Source organism: Delphinus delphis, chromosome 5, assembly GCF_949987515.2.
Source record: "Delphinus delphis chromosome 5, mDelDel1.2, whole genome shotgun sequence".
Classification (NCBI taxonomy): domain Eukaryota; kingdom Metazoa; phylum Chordata; class Mammalia; order Artiodactyla; family Delphinidae; genus Delphinus; species Delphinus delphis.
In genome coordinates this window covers 11,798,109-11,819,944 of record NC_082687.1, presented here as the reverse complement: position 1 = coordinate 11,819,944, position 21,836 = coordinate 11,798,109, and the positions used below count along the sequence as shown (strand labels likewise).

General features: G+C 33.1%; 1 protein-coding gene across 2 annotated transcripts in view; it reads right to left on the bottom strand.

Annotated features, from left to right (window-relative positions):
• The window catches only part of GRID2 (glutamate ionotropic receptor delta type subunit 2), a 1,342,883-nt gene that overhangs the window by 1,072,554 nt on the left and 248,493 nt on the right, over positions 1 to 21,836 (bottom strand). For both annotated transcript variants that reach the window (XM_060011605.1, XM_060011606.1), the window contains exon 2: positions 20,836 to 20,991. In XM_060011605.1, the coding sequence (XP_059867588.1) occupies positions 20,836 to 20,991 (156 nt within the window). The remainder of the gene's footprint in view (positions 1 to 20,835; positions 20,992 to 21,836) is intronic.

The following is a 21,836-nucleotide window of genomic DNA, read 5'->3' as shown; positions in this document are numbered from 1 at the left end:
AATATTAATTTTAATTAAATGTACTAAATCTGGGACTTTGTCATAGATGTATATGGCTCAAGAATAACTTGTTTTCCAAATGCTAGCCACAAATTTATGCCATACCATGTGGCTCTCTTTTTTAATAAGATGGTGAAATTCCATATATAGTGGAATTTTGTGGGGTCTTTAGGTCTAAACAAATAAAAGATAATAAAAATGGGAAGGTTATATAATTCTGAGCAAACCTTTCTTTATAAAATATTTATTCTCCCTTATCCTTTTATACAGTTTGTTTTGAAACAATTGGCAAAAATTATAATCTTCAAGTTTATGGTATAAAATTTCAGTTATGTTCATAGATAAAGTATTTTTGAATAATGCATTCTTGGAAGATATTGAGTTCCAACTCAATGGTGCCACCTTTTACACAAACAGAAGGAATATGACTATGTGGGTGTTAGTGGTGCCACAGCGTTTACTATGCTAATTACTCCAGGAAAATCATAGCAGAAGGAAAAAAATCTTGCTTACATGAACAGAATTAAGTTCTTCTTCAAACTATTTTGGTATGAACACATGCCACTACCATCACTGACTACTAAAATACACATATATCTTATTCCACTGGAATAAAATCTCCTCAGAGCAAGGATGATCATAGATAGAGATCTTTCTATTTCCAGGACTTAGCTCCATGTTTACATATAGTTTTCTTAATTTAATAACTAAGTCAATAATATAGCTATGTTTCATATAAGCTGGAGGAGTCTCTTTCACTACCCAGGCGAGAGAAGATAAAAATCTATTTTTTCTTGAGTGCCTGTTTATTCTTGTGATGTATAGTTCACATTGAGTATAAGCTGGACATATATATATATATATATATATATATGATGTATTTACATTCAGATGCAATTACAGTACATTCTAATCATATAAAGAAAATAAGGTATTTTACTCAACATAATAACAGTTAAACATACTGCTTCAATGTATATAAACTAATGCATGTTCACTAAATTGAAGTTTTTATAAAAACTTGTAACTTTTCTTTAAACAATCAGCCTAAAATCTTCAGAACTGTATTAACTTCTCACAGATCACTTTAGAGCTTATTTAAATATTAACCTAGACAACAAATTTTTCATCTTCAAAAGCTTCCTAATGGTGCTGAACTTTATATATTCAAACTAACAAAATATTTTTGGAAAAACCAGAAACTTCAGGTCCAGGCTAGCATGGGCCTGCATGCTGCTGATTATTGTGGATTTAAAAATAAATGCCATCATTTAATAGATCATGTAGACTTTCCAATCCATCACTTACTGGAATCTCACAATACATCTGTGAAGTCATCTAGGTATTATTTATCCCCATTTTACAATTCAGGAATATTTACTCATAGAAACTGCTTAAGAGTCAGAGTCAGAAACAAAACTCATGCTTTAGACTCCAGATTGGACTCACTTTCCACTACACCACTTTAAATAATTAGGGAAATCTTCTCTTTTAAAAGAGATTGGTGTTCACTGTGAACAAATAAACTCTGGAAAATCCCAAGGGAAAAACAGAATTACAGCAAAATTCTAAACTCTTGACTTCTATTCCCTTTCTTACCACTCTCTTTTACAGAAACATCAGATCTCCTCAAATATTCACATGTGGACTGAACAGAAACAAGGAGAATATGGAAAATACATCCATTCCAAGAGAAATTATTTCCCCTTTCTAATGGCTCATTCACTCACAAGATTTCTTATAATTTTAAGCAATTTCTGAAGATAATCCCTAACCATAAATATAGATAAAATAATATTTATACCTAAAATGGTGACCTTCATTATGCTGACAGATTCTGAATATTGCTGGAGAATATTATGAAGGGTGGTCTTACATAATCTCTTACAGATTCTTGCTATGAAATCTCGGTTTGATTCTTACTATGACTCAGAAGTATTTTCAACCATCCCTAATTGGCATTCCCCAGCAGCATTTCCAAACTTTTTCCACTCTCCACTTTACTTCCCCAATGTTCCACTGCCTTAAGTATTACTGAGATGATTATAACCACTTCCCGTGAATTTCCTCAACTTTCCTTCTCTGTATCAATAAAATGATTGTTTCCTTAGGTCAAAGTTCAAGATTTACCAAATCTTTCTTTTTAACACCTTACTAAGGCAAATTGCTTTTATAAATTTCTGTCCCACCCCCTTGAGATTTTTTTCTACTCAATTCAAAAATACCCCCATGTGTTCACGTTCAATGTTTCACTGAATTCTAGCTATTCATATACATATAACTTCACCATCAAACACTGAATAAAGACTCTACTGGCGTTGTTCACTCCTTCCCATCCACTTGCTCCTTACTGCTTGTGCCGGTCTTCCATTAATACCACAAACACTATAAAGAAACTTCTCTGTATAATTTAATCATGGGTTCTTCATCTCTAGAATCCATGGACTTGGTACAGCCCATATCCAAACAACATTTAATGACAGTTAAGATAACCACCCCCCATTGGGAGATTGGGATTGACATGTATACACTGATGTGTATAAAATGGATGACTAATAAGAACCTGTTGTATAAAAAAATAAATAAAATTAAAAAAAAATTTTTTTAGGTGGGTCAAACTATAAATTTAATTTATGTGGGGTCTTGTGATACGGACCCAAAGCAAAGGTAAAAAAAAAAAAAAAGATAACCACCCTCCAAAGAAGGGTTTTCTCCTTAGGGATAATGATCTCTACTGGTTCCTCTTTCAATTTCAAACTTGTTCTTTCTCTATTTCCTTTTCTCACAAAATATAAGTATTTGCAATGATACATCAATTGGTTTCTCTCCTCCCCTCTATTGCTCTTTGGTAATCTCATCCCATATCAGCTTTAACTTTCACCTCCAGACAAAGTGATGTTAAACCATTGCTCCATCCTTTCTCTATAGAGCCCCAGTGCCACTTTTCAGTTATATCCTGAAACGTATATTCAGACAGGGGTTAAAATTCCAACTCTGACACTTATTAGTTATTTAATTTTGGTTAAAGTTGACTAACCTCACCACCTTATTTTTCTAATATATACAAAGGCCTGTGTCAGGAGTAACTAAATAATTTATGTAAAACTCATATGACTATGCCTTAACATACTAAGAATTCAGTAAGTGCTAGCTACTGTTTACACTTACCCTATATGTCTTACCTTTTATGTTCCTTATTTCTATTAATTTATTTATTTGTCTAGTTCCAAAGGCCAAAAGCTAGGAATCTTCTTTGATTTTTTTCCTTGTACTGGCCCCAGAATTATAGTAAGGTCCAAGTCTTCCAGCAGCATAGCTTCACAGCAGTTCACTTTTCCCCTTCCCATTATAGCTATCCTAGTCGGAGAACTTATTACCTCCCATTTGGACAATTTCAACAGATTTCCAACTGTTTCCCTGATTTCAGTTTCTTGACCTCTAGTCTATCATTTATATATTGTGGGATGCTGTTTTCTTTCCTAACGTAGATATACATAAAAATGCAATCATTCCATGACTCAAACCTTCTCATTCTTTGCTATTTCCTAAGATATTAAATTCAGAAACATTAGTTTGATATTCAAAACCTATTACCAGCTCATTTTAATTTACTATGCCAACCTTTTCTGGTCCTTAAAATAGATAAGGTTCCACAAACTAAACTATTGGTTTTTCCCTACCCAGAGTCCACTTTTCTGATACTCTTCTCTCCTTCTGAAATACCCTAATAAATGAATTTCATATACTCCCTACCATTAATTTTTTAGCTAAGGTGATACTTCCTCTATAAAATCTTAATCTTATGACCTAAAGTTCTCTATCCCTACTATAAAAGGGGGAGGGATGATGTGGAGCTTCATAAATGACAAAGTGTGAAGCTCAGCAAATATCCCCCAAAAGCAATGATAAAACTGGACAAAGTTGACCAAAAATTTTTTTCAGGGTTCTTAAATCTAACCAAAGGCATACAACAAATTGAAAATTACTTATTCAAAAAAGAAAAACTACTGAACATTGTTTAAGAAGAGTAAGTCCATGGCATTTTAGCCTCACCCCCAACCCCACTCCTCAGTTCCACTGGAAAGGCAGTTCTAGCAGCTAGGGAAGGACATGAAAACCAAAAGCTTCCATGCTAGGAGGTTGAGGATTTGATTCGGAGTGGTATGTGGGGAAAAAGAATCATACTCACAGGCAGTAGAGAAAATGATAACAATCTAGGTATCAAACAATTAAGGAAGGTCAATACCTTACAAACCTGAGGCTGCAATACAAGTTGGATCAAGCAACAGACCAGAAGACTAGCCAGAAATTTAACAAGGCTATCTGGGGGATAAGAGAGTCATCGTGGGCCTTGATAAACTCCCATAAATCCTATAAGTTTCCTCAATGTGATAAAAGGCCTCTATGGAAAATAAACAGTTAACTCATACTCAAATGTGAATGACAAAATGTTCTCCATCTAACACTGGAAACAGGAAGGGTTTTCTTGCCTCAAAATTATATTCAACATTGTTATTAGAGGTTCTAAGCAGTGTAATCATGAAAACAGATATTTTTTAAATAAATAAAATTTTAAAAGCCATCTAGATTAGAAAGGGAGGATTAAAACTTTTCATTTGCATAACATAATCTTGTTTGTAGAAAATCCAAAGGAATACATGAAAAACTTTTGAGTTCCTCAAGGCCACAGGTGACCAGGTCAAAATATATATATATTTGTATATAAATTATTTTTATATATTAGGAAGAACAAACTGAAAATAAAATACAGGAAATGATTCCATTCACAGTATCATGAAACTGAATAATATCTTAAGGAAGAAATTAAAAGCATAAGACTTGTACAGTGAAAAGCAAAAAATATTATTAAAATAATAAAAATATTATATTAAAATCATAGCATTCTAAAAAATGGAGATACATTCTACACTCATGAAATAAAAGACTCAATATTCTTAAGATGGCAACCTTTTTCAAATTGGCCTATAGATTTAATACAACCCTTGTTGATTTCCCAGAAAGCTGTTTTGAAGAAATTAAAAGCTGATCCTAATATTTATATAAAATGAGAAGGACACAATAGTCAAATATAAGTTTGAAAAAAGAGGAAAAAGAATTTACTCGATTTCAAAACTTACTGTAAGTCTATAATATGTTACTGGCATAAGGACAGGCACATAGATCAAGTGAACAGGATTGGAAGTTCAGAAATAAACCTATATGTTTATGGTCAACTGATTTTCAACAAAGGGGCCAAGGATATTCAATGAAGGAAAGGATAATCTTTCTATGAAATAGAGTAGGCAAACTGTATATTCACATGCCAAAATACTGTCTCATATCACACTCAAATACAAAATTGCTCCTAGGCCTAAATATAAGGAAATAAATATATAAAATTTTAAGAAAAAAGCAGGAAAAATCATAGTGACCTTGAATTATTCAGAGAGTTCTTAGATATGATGTCAGAAGCAAGCTACTTAAAAGAAAAAAAATGATAAACTGAACTTCAACAAATTAAAATTTGCACTTCAAAAAGTACCATTAAGAAGAGAGGGAAAAAAGACTGGGAGAAAATATCTGCAAACCATATATCTGATAAAGAACTTTTATCAAGTATATATATAAAGAATATTTAAAGTTGAATAAGTCATAAAATCTAATTAAATACAAATAAGATTTGGATAAACACTTTATCAAAGAAAATATACAGATGGCCAGTAAGCACAGGAAAATATACTCAGTATCATTAATCATTAGAGAAACAGAAATTTAAACCTTAATTAGATTCCACTTTATATGTTTCACAAATCTGACAAGGATGTGAAGAAACTAGACTCCTCATACATTGCTGGAGGGAATGTAAAACTGTACACATTTTGGAAAACAGTTGCACAGTTACTTAGGAAGTTAAACATTAATTTACCATATGACTGAGCATTCCCCTTCCAAGATATCTACCCAAGAAAAATGTTATGAACTGAATGTTTCTATCCCTCCAAAATCTGAGTGTTGAAGCCCTCAACCCTCAGTGTGAATGAATTTTTGAGATGGAGCCTCTAAGAATGTAATTAAAGTTAAATGAGGCCACAAGGGTGGGGCCTAATCTGAAAGGATTAGTGTCCTTAAACGAAGAGACACCAAAGACCTTGCTTTTTCTCTCCCTCCATACACACACAAAGAATAGGACATGTGAGCACAAAGGAAGAAAGCAGCAACCCAAGAGTGTTCTCATCAGACACCGACACTACTAGAAGTTTTATCCTGCTGCCCAGAACTGTGAAAAAATAAATTTCTGTTCTTTAAGTTACCTAGTCTGTGGTGTTTTGTTGCAGCATCCCAAGCAGATTATGACGCAAAATAAAATATATATGACCTTACAATGACTTATACATAAATATCCACAGTAGCACTTTTCATAATAATCAAAAAGTGCAAACAATCCGAAGTCTCTTAACTTTTGAGTGGAAAAACAAATGTGATATTTCTACAATGGAAAATTATTCATCATTGGAAGAAATATATTCTTCATACATGCTACAACATGTATGAACATCTAAAACTCCTTCTAAGTGAAAGATGTCAGACACAAAAGACTACATATTGTCTTATTTCATTGACATCAGATGCCTGGAAGCAAAAAATCTGTAGAAACAGATCTGTGGTTGGCTGGGGCTGATGTGGGAATGGGGATTGATTGATTGCAAATGTGCATGAGGGATTTTGTTGGTGATGGAAATGTTCTAAAAACTGGATTTTGGTAATGGTTGCACAACTCTGTAAATTTACTACTGATAATTGAATCGTCATTTAAAATAGATGGATTTTATAATATGTAAATTATACCTCACTGCATCTGCTGGAGGAAGAGGAAGAAGAGGAGGAGAAAAAGCAGCAGCAAAAAGGAAGACAGACACAACTGTGGTGGGAAAAAAACAGAAGTGGAGTATAAAAATAAATAAATAAATAAAATAAATAAAATTAAAAAATTTTTAAAAATAAATAAATTTAAAAAAAAAAAAAAAAGAAGTGGAGTATTTCGTTCTCCCAAAGTTGGGTATCCTCACCAGGGTAGCAGGAGCAGTAGAATATCTGCCTCATATAGTAAGATGTTTACAGAGGTACTTATAATTGTTATGCTAAGGTTGAACCTACTGGAACAAGGAAAACCCAAAGAGGGTAGGTTTAAACAAGATAGAGGGTTATGCTAATATATAACAGTTCACCCAGGGTAGCTCTGCTCTACAGGAGAGCCAGGTTCCTTCCGTCTCATTCCTCTGAAACCTGCTAGTGCATAGTCCTTACCAGCATGGTGAGAGCTGGGTCACCGACACAGCAATATTCCAGTTCATTGAAAGGGGAGAAGTGTTGTCTAGGGCAAGTAGCTTGTCTTTAAGATGGAAATGACTTGTAACTTGTCCATACTTCAACTCACATTCTATTGGCCTTCTATCTAACTGCAAGGAAAACTTGAAAATGTACTTCTATTGGGGGTGAGGGGTATGGATCCACCTAAAACTGCTATCGTGGAAGAGGAGAAGAATCTATTTTGAACAGTTTAATACAGTGGATGAAAACAGTTTATTCAAATTATGGTAACAGATAATAGCAATAATCCATACAAACTGTTGATGGTAAAGAGATTAAGCTTAAGTAACTAACAAGTACACTGACTCTCTTCACAAGCCTGTTGACAGGATTTCTACACACAATAGAAAGTCAGACAGGCTGCATCTATAATGTGTGGAAATAGGTGGCTGGCATCAATCCTAGGGCTGAAGTTCAAATAAGGGCTTCAAGTTACAAAACAAATTTGCAAAAACCAGGCAGGGCCTGAAGATGTAAGAAACCACAGGTACCGGCCAGATAATTTACAGGTAGTTACAAAAATAAGATAGGTCCACAATTAATGGAAATCAGGTATTAACGTGGTACTGAGAAGACAGGCGAATTCGAGTTGCTGATATTATTACTGGAACTTGTACACACTCTCTGCTGTCCCGAGGGGCCCACATCACCTGCTCCCTGTCATCTTTCAGCTCTCTGCTCAAAATCATCTTCTTAGAGAGCTCTTTTCCTGACTGTTCTCCTTAAAATGATACCCCTAACTTCATCATCGCTAACCCTCTTATGCTGCTTCATTTTTAAAAATTTTTAATACCAACTCTTCAACCTGAAATTGTGTATATAATTTGTTGTTCCCTCAACTAGAATATACACTCCAAGAAAGCAAGATATTTATGTTTTCACTAATATACGATGAGTTCCTAAAATACTTCCTGGCTCAGAGTAGACATTCAATAAATATTATCAAATAAATTGAATGAATGCACATACATTAGCAGCATAGCAAGGTTGGCAACAAAGCTGAGATGATGTCAAATGTAGTGTTATATTTGGTACCAAATACTGGGGTCACACTGAACATGTAGGAAACAAACAATTATTTCTAGCTGTGGGTGAGGAAGAAAGTAAAAATATAAAACTAAGATCAGCACTCCTAGAAATCCCATAACACTTCATTTTACTGCTACTGAGAACTTTATGATTGATTACACTTTCTTTCAAAATTTCTTATATATATGTTAATGTTATTTATGTCTGTTACTTGCTAAACATAAGTTACTTGAAGCTAGAAACCGCATTGATTTCTCTTGATATCTCTTTCAGCAATAATTATAGCATTTTGCAAATTAAAAGCGCTTAATAATATTTATTTAGATGGAAAAATAAATTAATCAATAATTAACAAACAATGAATGCTGATTTTCACAGATTGCAGAGCATTTTTTATTCAAATAAACAAGCTTCATCGGCTACTTTAATAATATGACCAATAAAAAATATTTTTAATTTAAAACAACTACTTCACTTAAAGAAAAAAAAAAGAGAGTAATCACAGACTAGGCATATAAAAGACCACAAAACAGGATCATTATTCTTCACCTACTTCTGTCCACCTCGGTTAGGAAACAATCCATGTTTTCATGTAACAGCACAGTGCCATGACACTCTGAGTTACAGCACACAATGCCAAATGTGTAGTAAAAATCCTCTGAGAGCATTAGCCAATGCATATGCATAACACTTTTATACTATAAAACTTGAGGGCTTATCTCTTTCTTTAATGTGAAAAGCAATTACTCTTCTGTAGATGTGGAATAATTATTTTAAAAATATCACTTGCTCTTAAAACACAGCGGAGGCATTGTGCTTTTGAAGCAGTCACTTTGAGCTCAAATCATTTTCAGTACTTCTGCTGCATTACCAAAAAAAAAAAAAAAACAAAACACTAAGACTTTGCTATATGAAGGCTGATGTCATTATTAATGTCTTTATTCATGCTTAATTTTACTTGCTGAATCATGACTTTCTCCATGCTGAATTCACTATTCTACCACTGGTTTGGGAAAGGTATGATCTTGAAGCTGGGAACAAGACAAAAACCTTGACAGAAAAGTTACCTTCCTGTCCTTGTGGCCTGATGCTTCCATTCTCAGTCCAGCCCCACCTCCAGATCATATCTTTCACAATCACAAAGATGTATTTTTGAACATGGCTGCTTCTCTGATTAGATCGTTTCTCCTTTCAGAGTAGAAAGCATGCCTTACTATTCTTCCTCTTTATTTCTTCTTTACCTTCTCCCTTAACTCACCATCCCCAGGCTGTAAATCATCTTTTTCTACTGAATTTTGTATTTTGTTCCTCAAGAAACCACTGCCTAGTAATTATGTTATCTGTGCACATATATTTCTTCTTCCTCAGTGGTTTAAATCTTTAAAGATGCAGAGTGCTCCTAAGTTACATCTATATTCTTCACTAATTCTACCTCACTATCTTGTACTGGGATGCTGAATAATGTTGGATGAAGGAAGGAATAAAGGATCTTACAATGTTGGTTATGCTTTTGTGGAACTTTTCTATGTTTCCTCTTTCTCTGCTGCCGGCTGTTTGGCCATTTGCTGTTCATTAGTATCTACTAAACCATGGGTCTGGGAAATAAAGAGATAAAATGCAAAAGTTCTTTTGTAACTTGCTAGTTTCTCCTTATTACTCTTTATAAGTTACTAGGTAACCAAACAATCTTGGCTGTGCAATTTTTCCAACAATAAAATGTGTTTTTTTATTTTTTTCCTGTAGCAACTTAATAAGGAGTCTAGTTTGTACAATAAAGCACTCCTACAAAGGATGGAATAAAAGAAAGATATAAGGAAATTCTCCCCATAGAAAACAGAGTAAAATATTCAAGAAGTTGTGAATAACTGATTCATCAACTTCCTTAAAGTAGAGGATTTTCAAAAAGAGACATTTAAGATACACACCTGGAACATTAGTTTTCATCAAGTTCATTCCATTTGTCATATTATTTTAAGTAAAAAGAATTACGTTTTCTCCAAGAAAAGTCACTCGACTATGCTGTGGGGTGGCCATTTGGATATCAGTCCTGCTTCTGGTCAGACCTCATGCCCTTCTGGAGGAATGCTGCCTCTCAGCATCTTTAACATCAAGTCAGCCTTTGTTGTGCTGCTAAAATACCAACGAACATGAAGATTTCATCTTGTAAAAGACAGAAGATAAAGGTCTATGTGAGGTGCTCTTTCTAAGTTTTGCAATATGATGTGCATGCATTAGTCTGAATAATACATTCCAACAGATAACACTTCCTGATTAGATTGAACAAGTCATCAACTCACATAGAGTGAGCTAAGATGAGCTTTTATACATAGGCAGTTGAATGTAGTAGTTAGTACTGATACGAGCTAAAATCCCAATAGGAAACAATGGCAAACTCAAAACAGCATAATTTGAGAAGGATTTATTTTTCAAAGACATAAATTACACAGATATGGGTGGGATGCAGCAGAAAAACGAGGAGTAGTACAAGAATTCAGAGGCAGTAGCAGTGAGGTAGTAACCAGTCTTAGGCCCAAAGGATAGACAGGAGAGAAATTTGTGGAGTTCTGAATAAGAGTAAAGAGCACGCTGCCTTTAGAAAAGCGTGACTTTGGTTTGAGGTAAACACCCAGCTCAAGGTGACCTCACACAGGAGACAGAAGGTAAGTACCCTGAACTCACTCTCCTCCTCCCACTGATATATGTCTGGGACTCCCAATTAGCACTCTTAAACAGAAATCAGAGTAATCCAGGAACTATTTTAAAGGTTTCAGATGTGACCAGTTAGCTCACCTAACTGTACCTCAGTTTCTTCAACTGTCAAAAGCTAGTAAGAGTAACTTATATTGCCTTATAGCTTATAAGGCAGAATAAAGATTAGGTGAAAAAAATGAAGCACTTCTAACAGCTCATGGGATATAATAAGCTATAAGTAAATGCCACTTCTCATTCTTGGGCTTTCCAAATGATGCTCTTTTGTCAAGAGTATACAGCAAATATAAAAGCCACAAAATGATGTTTCTTTCCTAGTTTCAGATATTAATGTATCTCTGTGCATTACTCTGTATTAAAAGACCAAGAAAATTGAGTAAAATTCTTTCTTTTTTAATGTTTCACCTCATTCCTTTTTCCTTTTCACTTATATGAAAAGCCCAAATGTTTCCATACCTATATTCAAAATCAGTTACAGACAGGTGAATTTCAAATCCCAAAGGGTTTAAGAATGACATCCCCATGCCCCAGATGTCAGTGAGACCTGCAGGACCATCAGAATTTCCTTTAGAACACACTCCATTTCCACAGGGAAAAACTGAAGCAGATTTGGGTAATGAACTCATGAATAACATTGCTACCCAGCAAATAATGACTTCATTGATAGAAATAAACATTTGCAAAGCAACAGAATAAAAACTTGAGTCTTCAAAAGATAATCAAATCCCTCAAACACATGGAGCAAGCCCTGCCTCCAAATGGTTTTCTCATATGTAATTGCCTGGAATGCTATTTCCTCTTATCTGCATGGCTAGCTACTTGGCAACTTCAAATCTTAGCATAACTGTTCCTTTTTGTATTTTCCATAATCACTCCATCAAAAATGAACTCCTGGTTTTAAACTGCACACACACACACACAGCCCACCTGTTATTTGTTATCATAGTATCACCACAGTATCATCTGCTTTGCTTTATGCCATTCTACTCTTTTAAAAAAAGAATATTTATTTGCTTCTTTAGCTCTTTTTGTATATCTCTCTTACTAGATTATAAATTCCTTGGGTGCTTGAGGTTAATTTATCTCATTCATCTGTATAAACTCCTAATACAGTGTACTGACTCGTGCGTTAAATGTATCTTACAAATAAATGAACACTTGTCATTTTCATTTTTTAAAGAATAATGAATTGTTCTTGGTGATTCATAGTTTTCTTCCAGTTGGTCTCCCCTTCTCATATTTAAGGTTTAAGCAATTTCCAAGGAAAGGAAGTGTAAACTAGTGATTCATTCTGTGCTCTCATGGAGCCCTGGCATAAATTTTTGATAATGAATAATGGTGGTTTAACAACAAACCTGCCTTGTTCCACTGTAACAGATATAGTAAATAGGGGGTTAAAATTACCCATAAAAAGCATGAATCAACTTTGGAAGGATTACCACAAGAAAGAAGTGCTTGGTGAACTTATTTTGAGATAGATAGATAGAGATAGTATATAATATATATGGTATATATATATATATCATATACACATTTATATATATGATGGCATGCATGGCATATATGGTATATAACATATAGACATAGTTTAATATATAGTTTAATATAAGCCTATATATTTGTATGGGTGTGCGTATATAAATGTATATATATGATGAGTTAATATAGAGGTAAAACTCCTTTAAACTGGGCAAAATAACCTAGAAATTCAAAACAATAAAAAGTTAAACTCAAAAATTTCAAACATAAAGATTATTGACAAATTAATGTAGCAGAATAAGAACAGGATTTGGGAGCAGACAGAATGAGGCTGATGTGTCAGTTTCTCTTTGACCAATAAGAATGTGTCACCTTTTTCTTTTTTTTATCCCCTAGTAACTTTCTATCATCAGAGCTACCTACACCGTGCTCAGTTTTAATAATATGAATAAGCACACAGGACCACCTCAACATATTGTTTGATTTTATATAAGTGTAAATTCAAAAGTAAGGTACAAAAATTATTACTGATTATTCAAAGTCATTCTATTCAAAAACATTTTCTATACAAAGATCATATCTGACTTTGATTTGTAGAACAGTTTTTTTTCCCAAAAAAAAATTCTGAAAAAACATATTTATTTTTTACTTTGAAACATATTCCTCATGTATAATAGACATTTTATGTCTTTTCTATGTTTTTCAGTCTTTTTTATGTTTGAAAATACAGCTTAAGGAATGAGCTTAGCCATTCTTATAATCATATTATATTAGGCTATCAGGGACCAAAAAGCAAGTATGTCTTGAAATAAGCCATGAATTCCTGAAAAAATAACATGATATTATGCGTTACTGAAGAAAATACTGGAAATTCAAAGAAACCAATGATCAAGTTTTTAGAGTTAATATTTGCCCATATTGAAATAAAAAAGTGCAGAACATAGAAAGATAACCTTTTAAACCATCATGTCAGAAATAAACTCAAAATACCACAGACGATGCACCTCTCAAAGTATAAAGTTTTCCTTGAATTCACTTCTATATTTGACCTTCACATATATCACTCTTCTACAACATTATGCCTCTCTACAACTGAATTCCATTTAGTTATGACTCAGTGCCTTATTTACTTCACTGATTGTATTAAGCCTACACAAATCATCAGAAAGCTTTAATTTGGTCCCCACAGGCTTTCTCTACTTCCCAGAAATGGTAACAAGGTATCTTAAATCCTCCCAATCCTAAGTACACATGTTGCAATATCACTATTATTTGCCAAATAAATTACACTACAAGTGTAATTCTCATCTTCCTGTGCTGACTAGCACAACTATCCCCTGAAGACAGAAAAAAACAGAAGCATTCAATTTATATAACATTTTTACAACCCTACCATTCAGGATCTTGATAAGGAACAATGAGGGGGAAAATAAAAGACACTGATTAGGCAGTTATTAAGCTTAGTATTATCAATGGTATGCATGGGAACTACCAATACATGTGGTAAAGGATGTTTGGGAAGGTATATAAATTTATGATGGACACATGCAATGGTGCTAAGTCATGTACTCCACTATTATTAAAATGCATTTAGATTAGTAGAGGAACAAACCATAATTGTTACCCCATGTACTCATCATACAACAATCACATGATCATAGTATTCCTATGGAGTATGTATTTATCCCCATTTTATGAATAAATTGAGGCTCAGAGACAATAGGTGTGTTCAAGGTCCCACAGATAATAAGAGATGAAGCAGCATTCATATAAAGGCAGATTTATCTAATTCCATGGCCCATGCACTTACATGTTTTTTTCCCCCAAGCAGTATAAATGGTATCAAACTAAAGCACATACTGAACCAAATGTAGATATTGTGAGTGAACATAGTACAATATGAAGAATCAAGGATCAAAAAGGGGATGAATGAGGAGTTTTTACAAAGCACTGTAATTGGAAGTCAAAAGGAAGAGGAGAACCTGTAGGTCAGGATCTAACACATGATAATAAAGGTTAAGCTAACTGTGTTAAGATTATAAGGCAGCCAGTGGAGAGCGCAACATTATACAGAGTAATCTGCTCAAGGCTGAAAGCTTAGAGGCACCCCAAAAGTACTTGCTGAGTCATTCTTTTTTTCCCAGAATATGCAATTACCTATTGCACATTGGCTTGTGTGTCCTGCTTTTAAAAGCAAGTGTTTCGATGATGATTCTTTTGAAAATTACAAAATAATTTGACAAAATATTGTATGGATACTACAAGACTATGCATAATGTGATTCCCATAAATCTAATAATACTTGCCAGGTACATGCAAAAAGAAGTTGTTAAATGTTAAAATAGAAAGTCGGATTACTTTTGTTCTCAAATTAAGCAAGTAGACCGGATCATGTGGAAGTTGGATATTACTGATAGTAGTTTTTAAATTCTGAATATAGTTAAGTCATTTTTGGTTTGTCAACATGAACAAACTATTTTTATGACTCATTACAATTGCCGAGTGTACATAAGTGTGGTTTTTAACCTCATAAGCCATATATTCCGAGTCACTTTATGACACATAGATGATTCTTTTACCAAATCAGTATCATAAAAGGCCAATTAAAAACTGAATTATGCTTCCATAATCATGCACTCTATCCACTGAGGTAGCAAGAGAACAGAAGAAAGGGGTATGATATTATTACAAGAATAATATTTGGTAGAAAGAAAGAACACTTAAGCAACAACCAAAGGATACATCTTTACTTTCATTAAACACAGCTTTCATAGAAAGCTGCTAAAGATTCTTCTAATAAAACAAGATCCAGAGCAGCACACATTGCTAAAATATATATTTTATGAGGTAACTTACACAACCGTACACAATTGTAGATAGTAGGTAAAAGGCCCCAAAGCAGAAAGGCTATAAAATTATGATATAAAGACCTATAAATATCTGTATTTCAATCTATTCATAGTAATAGAGATCTGTTACTTTAAAAGTGTGGTATTGAATGACTTAAGGGAAAGGCTTACCAATACGGGAGTACAACAATAAATCACAGAAAAAAGAATAAAATTTTGCTTTGCAATGTGTATCTTCAATAAAATTATATTTAAAATACTGAATTTCTTTAAAAAAGAAATTCCCTCTCTTTTCTGAAAAAGAAATGTTTTAAAAATCTAGAACATCATGTTTCTTTCTACTATTAACACAATTAAAAACGCAAGTTATACGTAGAAGGCAACGACATAATGTCTTTTCATGCTCTAAAAATCCACAGCCCACCTCAGGTACATGTTTACGCTTCCTGCAGGCAGACATTCTTTCCTCTCACTTGCTATCTCCTATTGTAGCTGTCCCAAGCTTGGGACAGTAATAGGTTTTTAATAAGTATTTGGATACACTGATTTCACTGAGTACCCTCAAAATTAGATTCCAAATACATATTATTTTAATCCTTCCTGATGGGCAATTCTTTAATGGAAAGGCATAGAGTATGAGATAATTAAAAGAATGCATGCCTGAGTTGTCCCTAACAGATATAGAATTCTTTATATTTTAATATTACATTGATGATAAGTACTAAAGATCACACAATAAGCAGATTCTGAATCCAAATCTTATAGGCCAGTCCTTAGAAAGTGGTGGTAGGGAGAAAAGTGATCCAGAACTTGGCACTGGGGAACTGACCAACCTAAACATCCCAGACTCATGGAGAGAATCAGGTGGTCCAGACAGCCACCAAATGTACATCGAGAATCTCTCCTGCTTTGTGAGTGTCTGAAGATGGCCGGTCAGCTGCAACACTATTCCTCTACCCCTTCACACGTGTAGCTAGGCACCAGTTACATAAAGAGCGTTGGGCCTAGAGACAAAGTACGACACTGACCTTGATGTGGAAAGGGAAGAAGGAATGAAAAAATGAAGAAATGAATGAATGAGAAGAATTATAACTACAGGATGTTCAGAGATTTTTTCTTGGTTCCTGGAGCCACTAATTTTCAAGTTCAGTTGTCAGGCAATTCAAAAAAATAAGCTGAAATTGGAGTTATCAAAAGTGGTCCAGGAAACACTGGCTGATGAGGTATACACACTGCAAACCTATGCTAGGAAAGTTGCAGAATTCAGTCTAAGGATTTTGGAATTAGCAGATTTTTTTATCACAGTAAAAATATCTTATTAAAGCAGAGAGGAATATAAATTATGAGACTAAGCCCTGGAATAAAGCATCAAATAGTGCAGCCACATAAATCATTCTTTTACATTTACATCTTCTTTGAACTCAGATTTAGCCTATGGCACCAGAAATATTCACAATGAATTGTGATGTGTTTCAGAGAAGTGCTTTTTCCTACTTAGATTTCCTTATACTGTTTATGGCTCTGCTACTCTTCTGTTATCCCTTTTACACACATGATACGGATACGTGTATATTAAAAATAAAGAAATGAGACATTTCAGAAACCATAAACGAAAGCAGTCTTATTGTTTTACACTTAACAGTAGTTTTATTTTGTAAGATATATGAGGCAAATCCAACTGAAATCATCACTGTATTAAAGTGAGATGTCTATTTTTACAAGACTCTTTGGGAGCAATCAATGTTCATGTCCTGGTGTACAAAGGAGTAAGTTAAAGGTGGACCAGGCTGCAACTTGGAAGATGAGCAATCTTAATCATGACTGCTTTTTGTATTAAAAGCAGCTTTTATAACTATATTGTTTATAATGGTTTTTAACATAGCAGAAAGGAGAATAATTATGATAGTTACTCCTTTTTCTTTCAAATAGAATCATTTGTGACTCTACAGTATAAATCTGTCCTTACACTCTTTTCACTATGCATTTCATTTTTAGGTATTTTTCCTAATAATTATTTCAAAATGTTTTAACTGAATTTTGCCATTCAATATCAACAGTGCTTAACATATCTCCTGATACATATGATGTATGCAAGAATTATACATGCAGTCATATTTCTGCATTCACCTTCCAATGTGAACATTTTTACAAATGCATTCTCCTTACATTCCCTGACCTTATTTTCTTATAAATCCCCACCTTTCGTGGCCCATAGTGGTGTTGGTCTCAGTTAAGAGCTAACAATATAAGCAATTGCTATTGCTTTCAGTAGAGAAAGAAGTGCCTTTCACACCAGCCATTTGTGTATCTACATTATATCCAGTATATAGGTCCCACAGAGGAAACAATCTACAAAAGAGATGTAAGGAGAGAAATCTAGCAACAGCTGCTTTAGTCCAGGTCAACTAAACCTGCAAAAGACCCTTTCTGGATTTTGGTGATAGTAATGAGTTCTTTGGGTTGCTGTCAATAGTTGGATGAGGTAGCAGAACAAAGGACAGCTACCATATATCCTTTAATCAATTTTGAAGTCAGCCACAGAAAAAACTAGGAGGCAATTTCAGCAATGTGAAGACTTCTCTAAAGAGAAACTGAATAATTATAATTTCTATAATCCTTTAAGAATCTAAATCTGGAAATTTGTTCTAAAGATCTGTGTAACATCTCATCTATAGAGATGAAATTCACCTTAAAAATACATCATTTGTGTTCTAATTTCTTCACTATTTATAGATGAGGAAAACCAAGGATGAATATGAACTGAGTGGATTATACAATGCAACTGCTGCTGATCAACTAGATTGGTATTTTTCTACTGATCCATGCCATCTAAAACCCACGAACATAAATAGTATATATATCACAGCAAAACCATGCTCAAAACCATGAATTTTTAGATGTTCATCAGGAATGTCAATGCATAAACAATTGGTAATAATGATATCACTGAATCTCGTGTCCATCTTTACAATGTAAAAAACAAATAAGCTGATTTAAGGACCTCTATTATAGATTTTAATGGTATTGCAGCCAAGATATGATGATAGAAAAGTTGGCCATCTTTGATGGTTCAGTTGAAGTTTTCTTCTAAAATACTTCCTCAAAACATTTAAGAAAATATTCCGGAATACTTTTTTGTTCTCTTTCAGTTGAATATATTCCCTTATTTTTGCAAACTAATCAATTACAATAAGAGCTCTAGAAAGAAGTATTTTTACTTCTAACATTAGCTGAGATCTTTCCTGATACTGAATGGAGAAACAAATTAGCTCCAGAGTTTCCTAGAACTTATTTCAGGTTCATTAGCCAGAGCAGACCATCAAAATAACTGGTCCAGAACATCCTGTTAGTATCAAAACCCATCAGGCAAATTGTCAAGCTCTTCATTCTTTCTTGACAAATATCTAGCTGTCTCTACCCTGGAAACATAAAACTTATTTACTCTCTCAATTTTCTTTCAGTCCACAAATTCTTTCAAGTCACAATAGTTCTTTTGAGAGATATTTTTGTTTCCAGAATTTAGTTGGCAGCAGAATGGCTACACAAAGCAATATGTAAACAGATTAACTGTGGTACTTTAAAAATTGTCTTTGTTTTTCAAATTGTAGTCTCTAAAAAGGTGTGAGGCGCATATTTATTCAGTCTTTCTAATTCCCTTCTGCTCACTGTATTTATTTTCCATTGCTTTATCCACATTTTTTCAGTCAAAGTGGATTTTTTAAAAGCATGAATATTTTAGCACGTCTTCAAAGTTAATTTACAATTATTAATATGTAGTTAATAAGAAGACAGTCACAAAAGTAAGTCAGTCCTAATTTTTTCCTGCTCTCATTCCAGTCAATAAAACTAATAGTTGAGAAAGAAATATCATAGATACTTCTTTTAAAGAATAATATATACTTCTTAGTGTATATATTCTTTTACATTATTGGGTATTTTCCACAATTTCTACTTTATTATTTTTGCAGACTGCTTTATGAATTCTAACATTAATTTATACAGCTTTTAAACATTTCTATAGAAAATTTATCAACATAACCATGATTTAAAGTTACAAATTCCCCAGATAATTCTGATTTAAAATGTAAGAAAATAACTGGGTGCTTCTATTAATCTGATTTTTTAAATTGATGTTTACTTATTAAAATTAAAATTCCATCATATTAATATGAACAACGTATTTTATTGAAAAACAACTTTTACTTAAAACATTTCTGTTCATTTTATTAAAATAATATTTTTTCACTCCATCAAATTAATAAGAAGGAAAATCCATTAGATCACTAATCATTCTAACCATTCCCTTACTGACAGAAATAAGCATAAATAAGCTTTGATAGTAGCCAATGCCACTGATCAAAAACACATTCCAAAAAAGGTTACCTGTATATCATGCAGATACATTAAATTAAAAACATTTATCTTCCTTACCCCTTCAATACTTTTCTTTAAAAAGTTTCCTGCCAAACTTTACTCCATTTAATACCTTGTCCATATTTTCTTCTGCCAAATCCTCTTTAAGTTTTTAATAAAAGAAATGTTCCATTTAACTAAATTAATTTATTAGTATCTTTAGTCTAAATATTATCACAATAAAATATAAAACAGATTAACAAAAAATACTTTCATGGACAATGATTACTTTGCCAATCAAAAGGCTAAATATTTCATTAGAATAATAGCATCAAAACTAGAATTTTATTAGTGTATGATCTTTCAATCAAAACCTTTGTTCATATAAATGATCTTTCCAGTATAATAAAAATAATTTGTATTTGTATGACTTTGTACCTATGAAAACTTTTAATTCACTCAAGTATATAGAGAGAATGGAGAAAAGTGCTTTAATATTTGGCACATTGTAGAGAGTAAAAAATTTATAGCCTAGGTCAGTATGTTAGGATCCCAGCACAAAATCTTTCATTTGTATGTAGTGTCTGAAAGTTTTCCTTCTCAAAAGGAAAACTTTTGAAAAGGAAAACTTCCTTTGCAAAGGAAGTAAATAAATTTATTTTAAGTAAATTTAAGTAAGTACAAAAATTCCTTTCTTACCTTATCTTATCTCAAAGAAGACAAAAGTAAAAATTCAGAAAGAAAGTCGTATTTTTAAGGAATGCTTCATTTATACTGAAGTCATAAAATGTTGTAAAGTTTTTATTACAAATATTTATGACCATTTTCATATTATATTTCAATTAAAACAATAACTTTCCACACTCTGCCCTTTCAGAAGTGGAATACAGGATTAAAATTTACCAAGTACTCTAAAAGAAAAGCAATGCAGCAAAGATGCAAAAATGATGCCCATGTTTAACGGCATTTTACATTTTTAATTTCATTGCCATTTGAATTGAACCAAAGAAACAAACAAAATAAAAAGTGGAGCGCTGATGGACCTTACCTTCTTGAACTGCTTGAAAAGGGTTGTTGCCATCAACAAATGTCACCGAAAATGTGATTTTCTCAGTCTGTAAGATCTCCTCATTCTGGTTGAGGTCGCCAACTGCTGTGCGAAACACCTCATCATCCTTTTTGGCAGATTCATCAAAAATTGCTCCTAGAAAGAAGTGAGTATCACCATTAAACAATAACATAAATATTCTGTCATGCCCTCCGGAATTACACCAAAGAGACTTATGAACTGAAAAATGTACACTTTCAATTAAAGCACGCACTTCATTACTGAAACACATTGTACTGGAAGCAGTGTGAGAGCTAAGAAGGAATGTAGTTAGTTCTCCCAAATGGAAATGATGAATAGTACATCAAAGTGTTTTGCTGGAAGAGTATCGGGAAGACATTATAATAAATACAAAAAGCCTCTGCAGGACAAAGTGGTTAAATACCCTGAATGTCTCATGCCATGAGATCTTTAAGAATTCATAACTTGTAGAATTTTTTTTTCTGAATAATAGGAGAAAAATCAGGAATTTTTCTGAGAGTCCATTCATAAATAGGAATCAAATTTCTACAATGATCTTAATTTACTTTTTCTCTTTTTATTTCCTTCCTTCTTTCCTTTCTTTCTTTTTTTTTTGAACAAGAGTTTCAGTATCTTTTACAATAGTAAATTCCATAATATTTATTAAAAATTTAGAGACATACAAATCTCTGAGCAGAAGTAATGGAGACATATTTCCTGAAGAACTAACATAAATTCTAGTGAATAATTATGGCATTTTTCCTTCATATGTAATAATGATGATGATGATGATAAGAGTTGTGGCTAACTTTTATTTGACTGTGTGTTTGTCAGTGTATTGATTAAACATCCCAGTTCTAAAAGTAAACTGATTTCAAACCCTGACTCTGACATTTGTTAAGTATATGACCTTGAGCAAGGGATTCAAATTCTAAACTCCACATTCATCATCTGTAATATCTAATAGTAAAAATAATATC